Consider the following 9,093-nt stretch of genomic DNA (forward strand, 5'->3'; position numbering starts at 1 on the left):
CCTGAGTTTTGCCTATTAGACTTCTTGCATAATTTGTTCGTTTCCAGAGCCCTTGCTTCACGTTTGTTTGTTTTTGAATTTCGCGCAAAGCTACACGAGGGCTATCTGCGCTTGCTTCACGTAAAGACCCATTTTCAGAGGTAAGGAGAATATTATTTTTCACAAGGTATCATTGATTACTCACTAATTAAAACTATAGAATAATAAAAAAGCTATTTCAGATTAAATCTGGCACCTATAAAGAGTGACACTATTTCTTAAAGCAGAACTATATTATTAAACAGAGCTGTTTAAACATTTGTTTCACAACAAGTAAAAGCTTGGAATGGTCTATTCTTTCATTGAGGGGGGGGGGGGTGTGGGCCAGACTAGTTTCGGAGAATTCCACTCCTCATCAGTGAACCTGACACGACCACCGAATAAAACTTCAGACCAAACCAACCCTTTATAGTTGTGAGGTATCGAAAATCGAAATGGTGTTTTACACTTAAAATCACCAGTTCGATAGAACTACATTCTTGTGTATATATATATAATTTATTCCTACTATATGTTGCAATTTTTGATTGCTAATCAATTTTATTTTTCTACGACCGAATTTATGTGCAGAAGCTTTGAAATATTATGGTTCGAGATTAAACACTTTTGAGCGAGCAGAAATACAACAGTACCAGGAGCTATGGTACATAGGACTGGAAGCCAACAAAATTGAAGGGGAAATTGGTTCTCCTCAAAATAACGGTTACGACGACGAAAACGGTTCCTATCTGAAGGCAAGGAAATTTTATTTGTTTACAAGATATATTTCTTTGTTATGTTAAAAACTATTCAAACTATAGATATTTTTTTCGAGTTAGATCAAATTATTTCCAACAATATATAAAAAAAACGTAATCCCATTATAAGATTAAGATAGATTTTTTTTTTAAAGTATACGATTTTAATATTATATCTACTGATAAGTTTGGAGTTAGTTTCATACGCGAACTGCAGTCGGTTTTATAGCGGGGACGGTCTTGCATGACCTGGTGATTCGGGTTACTCGACACTCAATCTGCGGATTGCAGGATCGAATCCCGTCGCCGAACATGCTCGCTCTTTCAGCTATGACGACGTAATAATGGGACGGTCAATTTCACTATTCGGTCGGTCACTTCAAAATTAGAAACGGCTGGCGCAAATAGTCATCGACTAGCTATGCACGAAATTCAAAAACAACAAAACTTTATTCCTGGATCAGTAGCGTAACTACAAAAGATAGCCCCCCCCCCTTGCATAAATAAGTTTATTTCCCTATAATTGTAGTTATGATTCGAGCCCCCTTTTGGCTCGCCCCCCTCTAAAAAACATAAAATAAATTTCGGGGGCATACTTATGCCACTGGCTTTGACATACCTATTAACATTACTAAATCTTACCAGGAAATTAGCAAAAACATTTGGTTGTTGTTGTTTTATTGCAAAACTACAAAATGGGCTTTTTACACTTTGTTCACTGCGAGAAATCTAACCCTGGATTTTAGCGTTGTAAGTCTGTAAGCTTATCGCTGATCCACCAGGGAACAAAACATTTTGGGAATAATTAAGGAGAATGAATAAATATATACATAAAGCTATAAGTGTGAAAATATTGTGGTTGTACTCAATTCAGCCTATACGTGTAAAAATATTGTGGTTGTACTCAGTTCAGCCTATAATACGTGTAAAAATATTGTGGTTGTACTCAATTCAGCCTATAATACGTGTAAAAATATTGTGGTTTTACTCAATTCAGCCTATAATACGTGTAAAAATATTGTGGTTTTACTCAATTCAGCCTATAATACGTGTAAAAATATTGTGGTTGTACTCAATTCAGCCTATAACACAGATTTACGTAACAGGACAAAAACTCAACAATAATATTGGCTTAGAAAAAGAACTATATAAAAAAAATTGTGTTAACTTTGCTGTTGGGTTGTTATGTTTACGATTAGGTTTGTACTTAAAAACAGCAGATATGAATAACCGATTGGATTATTTTTTTCCCTTAATGTGTTGTCATATAATTCTTTATTTGAAAGCTAAAGGTATGAATATTAATACATATTTCCAAACCTTTTATGCCAAATACTGTTGATTGCAAAATGAATTATTAGCGAGGTTTCACTTATATTTTCTCACCCAACAAAAAGATTAATAAAACGCATGCAGTATAATCAGATAGATTTTTGAACCATGAAAACTCAATCTGCTTCACAGCTATGAAGACAAAAAAAAACACTTGTAAAATGTCACCATTCTCTTCTTACAATTCGCTAATTAATAATAAATGAACCTTGGAGAAAAAAAATCCCTAACGATAAAATGTAATTGTATTAAAAAACACAGTTCATCTAAATTTAAGTAATAATGATAATTGTAGCTGATGTAGTTAGCCCCCCAGTAGCACAGCGGAATGTCTGCGGACTTACAACGCTAGAATCCGGGTTTCGATACCTGTGGTGGGCAAAGCACAGATAGCCCATTGTGTAGCTTTGTGCTTAATTACAAACAAACAAAAAAGCTGATGTAGTATAAGTGTTATAAAGCCTTCGTTTCATAGTGTTTCGTTTAAAATGCCCCCCCCAGTGTCTGCGGACCTACAACGCTAGAATCCGGGTTTCGATACTCGTGATGGGCAGAGCACAGATAGCCCATTGTGTTGCTTTGTGCTTAACTTCAAACAATCGTTTAAAATATACAAAATTATTCATGGAAATCTAAAGGTACGAAAACGAATCGCTGGGCAGTTTTGTTTGTTTGTTTGGGCTATGGGCTATCTGTGCTCCGCCCACCACAGGTATCGAAACCCTAAAGAAAATAAGACATGCTAGTTGCTGGAAACGTTTCTGAGTATAACATTGGTTGCGTTTATAGAATGAGGTCATTATTTTGAGGGACCAGGCAGACCTGATCAGCAAAGATCAAACTGATTTAATCATATTGTTTCGTTTGTTTAAATTAAATGCTACAATAACAACATAATGTAAACTAAAAAGGTATCCTTGATTATTATTGTTAAAGTGATCTTTACCTGAAATTTGAATTTATTAACTTAACAAGACATAATTAAAATTATTTTTTATCAGCTGTTGCTATTAGTTGGATGCTTGAAATTATTAAAAAACGCTGTATTACCTTATATATATATAATATTGAGCTAGATTTTAACTAATTAACATGTTTAATTCCAACAGTAATCTTATAATCTTTCAGGTTCCTCATGACCATCTATACTATAGGTATGAAATTTTAGAGGTCATCGGAAAAGGATCATTTGGCCAAGTTATTCGGGCACTTGATCACAAAACTAACCAGCATGTGGCAGTGAAAATCATTCGGAACAAGAAAAGGTATAAAAATTACTTCAGGTTTGTTTGTTGTTAAGCACAAAGATACACAATGGGCTATCTGTACTGTGCCCACCACGAGTATATATCGAAACTTGGTGTTTAGCGGTATGAGCCCTCAGATTTACCGCTTAGCCACTGAGAGGCATTACTTTAGGAAAAATATGCTCGCTCTGCATTTAGGGTATAAAAATAAGTAAATGTTGTGCATAAATTAGGTTTAGTTAAAAGTAAAGCAAAATTCACGCGAAGTGAAATGATTCATATCATATCCTTCCCATTTTGGATGAAGTTGTTTTTAAAATTAAAGCTTTAAAGAAATTGTATCTATTTTCTCAATTATAACATGACATAATGTTTGGGGACAACAAGGGATCTATTGGTCCATCTCAGCTGTCCCATCTTCTAAAATAAACTAAAACTATTAAATAAATATATTTTAAAAAATCCCAAATCCAGCCCTTATCATTCACATAATTATCAATCTTTCTCTTAAACTCACTTAAAGTTACTGCCTCCATAACATCCGAAGGCAACCCATTCCAAAGGCCAACCACCCTGTTAGAAAAATAAAACTGTCTTAGCTGAAGATGACTCCTAACCTGCCAAAATTTATATTTGTGTCCGCTAGTCCTACTATTCTCACTGTTAAGTATGAAAAAAGATGATGCATCAACACTATCAATTCCCTTTACAATCTTAAATACCTCAATCAGATTCCCCTCTAACTCTTATGTTTTCAAGAGAAAACAATTTGAGAGATCTCAACCTCTCCTCGTATGACAATCCCTCCATCCCAGGCATCATTCTAGTAACCCTCCTCTGAACCCATTCCAACAATTCAATGTCCTTCTTAAAGTAAGGAGCCCAAGACTGAACACAATACTCCAAATGTGGCCTAACCACTGACCTATACAAAGAACCTATAACCTCTTTAGACTTGTATTCAGTATTTCTGTTGATATTCAATCTAAAATTCTATTTGCCCTACCACTAGCAACAGCACACTGCGTGAATAGCTTAAGAGACTGATCAATAATTACACTAAGATCCCTTTCTTTCATGACACTGTTAAGGTTATTCTCATTCAAATTATATTTATAATTCAAATTATGATAACCCACGTGCATTATTTTGTATTTATTATAATTAAAACTCATCTGCCACTTATTTGCCCAACGCACTAAATGATCCAAATCCTTTTATAAATCAGCAGCATCCTGTTCACAGCTAGCAACACCCAAGACCTTAATATCATCTGCAAATTTAAGCAATTTATTGACCATTCCTTCATCTATGTCATTGATGTTAATCAAAAAGAGCAGAGATTCTAAGACTGAGCCCTGAAGTACCCCACTTTTAAAATCCAGTTTTACTGAACTCCATTTATAACAACCCTCTGCTTTCTTCTATCCAAGTTGCTAACTTATCCCCCTACCTTTTATATGGCAACTTGTCAAATGCTTTCGGAAAATCCAGCTACACCAAATCTACACCGTTACCCTCATCTACATAAGCAGTAACCTTTCAAAGAATGTCAAAAGATTTGTAAGGCAATATTTTACCTTAGTAAAACCATTTTGATTTTTCAATAAAATTCTAAACTTTGTTAAATGGCTTTGCAAAGCATCTTTTATCAGACTTCTCCATACCTTATCCTTCATCTGATGTACGATTAATGGGTCTATAATTACTGGGACAATTTTGATCACCTCCTTTGAAAAGAGGAGTGACATTAGCTAACTTCCAATCAAGAACTTACAAAAAATAATAACAAGCGGCTCACATATCCAATCCTTAACCTCCTTCCAAAACCTTGGGGAAATATTACCTGACCCATCGTCATTTTGGTAATAATTTCACGGTGACTTTGTTACGAAAATTATTGAAATATAAACACTAAACTGTAATCCGTAAGTAATTATAGAAATTGTTGTAAACTCACTAGCTCAGTGTATTTACCAAATCTTGGTTTATTTATCACTCTCAAATGAATCAGTCTTTAAATGTAAAAACAAATGATAATTTTATACTTTCATCTTCCCTTAGATTTCACCAGCAAGCTCTAGTCGAAGTGAAAATTTTGGATCTTCTATCTAAGAAAGACAGCGACGGTTATCATAACGTCATCCATACTATTGACCACTTTCATTTCAGAAATCACTTGTGTATCGTCTTTGAATTAATGGGGTACGTATCTGACATTTTACGAAAAATAAATGTGTTTAATGTTATTTGAAGAACGTCTTTATAGCATAAACTGAAGCAAACATTTATATATAGTCCCTTCACACACACACACACACACCGCTGAAAACAAGGCTAACTTCAAGAACACCGGATGTTTACAGGATATAGAAGATTACTAGATGTAACAAATGGCCTTTTTTTAAAAAATAATTAATCGACCGTCGAAACCTGCGAGCAAAACTTAATTGGTACTCTCTTTTTTACTTGCAATGACTTTGCACTACAGACATTCATTACTATGTAATGATAATAGAGAGACAATAGTATGAGAGAACAGTTGTCCCCACTTAGAAGTATTCAGAGAGTGAATTTCATAATTGCATCTAATTGGTTGTTATTAGGGATTCTCACAAGTACTCAATTATTTCGTTATTAAGATCATCGGAAGATTGTGTTATTTTTGTTACATGTTCTATATTTCTTTCTGTACTATATATATATATGTGTGTGTGTGTGTATAATTTTTTCAGGGGGGTGTCATATATATATGAACTTATGTTTAACCTCTGTAGCCTGAACCTTTATGAACTGATAAAGAAGAACAACTATCAAGGCCTAAGTTTAGGACTTATTCGAAGATTTACTTATTCGCTTATACAGTGTCTGCGTCTTTTATACCGAGAGAACATCATTCATTGTGACCTAAAACCGGTAAGTAAACTAATTTTCTTAGTCACTTTTCATTTAAGTCGTAGTCAGTCTTAATTCAGTTTTCACGTTCTAACTTTTATTATTTTCATTTTCTATATGGTAACCAGTCACTATTCCCGTATTTAATCAAAAAGTCTACATTTTGGTTGGTTACAATTGGTTATTTTATCATGTTTGTTTGGCCATATCACTCTTGATTTGATCTTATTACAACTTTTTTTCCCCCTCTGGATATTTGTAAACTAAATTATATCTGAGGATATTCTATATCCATCATTGTCACCATAAAACACGCTCAACTTTATCTAAGGTTTTTGACCCATCACAGAAAGTTTAAATCTTCTTGAATCTGTATAATACGTATTCCATAAATTCATATGTTAATCGCTTTTAAGTGCATAACTGTATTTAGAGCTTATATAAACATTTTATTGCGAATGTTAAGCAAACTGGTGGTCCATTTGGAGACTATGACTTAAGAGATGGATAAGATTGAAAAATAAGTTAATTTTCGAGAGAAAAAAAGCCTTACAATCGTTTATCCACAAAGACAACATATTGCCAAGTTTATGAACATGAAATTTAGCCTTTAATTTTCAGAAATGTTTTGACTCTAATGATTCGATCATTAGTAAAGAAGAAGAATTAATTTAACTAATTCAATATTTTATTAGTATATTATCTTCTGAAGTCTTTCTTGCAAACTTTTAATATGTCTAAGATTTTCTGTTTCTTTATTTTGAAATTTATACATCATTATCATTAACGTTTAATCAAAGCAAACGTAGATCAGAACTAAAAATTTACCCAGTAATTAATATGTCTAATTGAATATACCGTCTTTATTATAATAATTAGAATATATTGACTCGTCAGTTGTTAACCCTTGCCGTTAGCGATATTTTCGGCCGTAATGCTGTTTCTTATATCAATTATTGTTATTTTCCAAAACTTTCGATTTAGGAAAATATCCTTCTCAAACAACGGGGAAGCAGTTCCATAAAGGTGATAGACTTTGGTAGTTCTTGCTTTGTCCACCAGAGAGTGTACACCTATATACAATCAAGATTTTATAGGTCTCCAGAGGTGGGTTTATAATTTTGGTTACATTAAGATACGAGACAGAGTTGTATAATAACAGCGTTGTTTTGGTAAGCATTCATATAATATATATGTAATTTTCTATAGTCTGGAAGACTGCTACTATATTTTAGACTCCATTTTGCTTTTATTTCATGCGGAGACGGAAATGACGTCTCTTATACATTGTATATAAGAACGTGACCATCAGCCTTAAACCCTGTACTTAACAAAAATGTGCTTATTTTCTTTTTTAGATTGCGACAATAAGCGGTTTCTACTGCAGATACGAATTTATATTTGAATAGAAAATATTTCTCACGTTTTTAGATAGATGTACGAATTGAATTGCAGTGTGTAACTTCGTATTTAAGAAGAAAACAAGTGATGTTTTTTTCTGAAGTTATACTAAATGGGATGGATAAATCCTATATGATAGTTGGCATGTGATTTTGGGGTTAAAAGATTCTATTGCTATCCATATTTTACTTAAGAACCAATATATATTTTGTTATTTTGTCCGAAGGTACACGTGGTTGAACTGCCAAAATACAAATTTTGACGAGTGTTATTACCAGTGGATTGCATGATACGCGCTAATAAAAGCTAAGTTATCCTGACAAGCTGCGTGTTAACATGTTTGTAACACTCTAAACTGAATGGTAGTATTACTGATATTCGTTATTTAGCCTTATGCCACTGTTGTATTTATTGGCCCTCTACAGTTAACCAGCAATGACGTAATACAGTTAACATTGATGTGAGTGTTTTTCACATACATACCTCTCTATACTCTTCTATATGGCAAATTTGCTGGAGACTATCTCGCTTTTCAGTTAGGCTTAGTAGTTGGTTAAGTAATCTCGCCGTTGTACAAATAGCGATATGGTAATAGCGTAGTTGGGCCTATAATAGCTGATTTAGCTCTCAAATGATTACGGTATCATCATCCGGTATTCATCCACTATAAGAAAATACACGTTTCATTATGCATTTTACACCATGACTGTGTGTTTGTACAAAACAAAATTAAAAACAACAACTTTATAAATACCACATTTTCTTCGTATTAAATTCCTTTGTGAAATTTTATACATGGATATTTTGTTCGTCAGTTAGCTATAATATTATCGTACGATAATTTTATTCAGGTTATTTTGGGAGTACCTTATGGTCCAGCTATTGACATGTGGAGTCTTGGGTGTATTCTGGTCGAACTTTACACCGGATATCCACTGTTTCCTGGTGAAAACGAGGCTGATCAGCTAGCGTGCATTATGGAAATTATTGGACTACCCCCAGCAGAGATTTTAGAAGTGGCGTCAAGACGCCGTCTTTTCTTTGGTGAGATCAATTAACTGTGATATTAGACGTTTCCAAAGTGCTAACGTTGAACGATTAAGAACATACAGCCGTTGGAACCTCATACGATTATCACCTAGCTGGTTAATATATTGATGACTTATAATGTAAGAATCTCGCACAGAAACAATTATCAACAGTAGATTTATTTATATATTGTTACGTCTCCGTCTGTTAATTAACTTTCCGTAACTTCGTTCCGACGAAACTTTAACGACACAAGTCCTTACTTAATAAAACTGGTTTATTCTTTCCGAATAGAACTTTACGATACACTTAATTTCAATATTCGCGCTAAAACAAAACTATAACGAACGAACGTTAACTTCAACAATACCCTGTGACTGCAGTTCAATTTCTCACTACCTACACACACATTA

The 9,093-nt window shown here is 33.7% G+C and overlaps 1 protein-coding gene across 1 annotated transcript in view; it reads left to right on the forward strand.

Moving 5' to 3' along the window:
• Window positions 1-9,093, forward strand: part of LOC106477065 (dual specificity tyrosine-phosphorylation-regulated kinase 4-like) — a 67,892-nt gene that overhangs the window by 48,365 nt on the left and 10,434 nt on the right. The window contains exons 3-8 of the mRNA XM_013937669.2: window positions 610-773; window positions 3,237-3,373; window positions 5,420-5,560; window positions 6,133-6,271; window positions 7,235-7,357; window positions 8,503-8,695. Of these exons, the coding sequence (XP_013793123.1) occupies window positions 610-773; window positions 3,237-3,373; window positions 5,420-5,560; window positions 6,133-6,271; window positions 7,235-7,357; window positions 8,503-8,695 (897 nt within the window). The remainder of the gene's footprint in view (window positions 1-609; window positions 774-3,236; window positions 3,374-5,419; window positions 5,561-6,132; window positions 6,272-7,234; window positions 7,358-8,502; window positions 8,696-9,093) is intronic.

Source organism: Limulus polyphemus, unplaced genomic scaffold, assembly GCF_000517525.1.
Source record: "Limulus polyphemus unplaced genomic scaffold, Limulus_polyphemus-2.1.2 Scaffold162, whole genome shotgun sequence".
Lineage (NCBI taxonomy): Eukaryota > Metazoa > Arthropoda > Merostomata > Xiphosura > Limulidae > Limulus > Limulus polyphemus.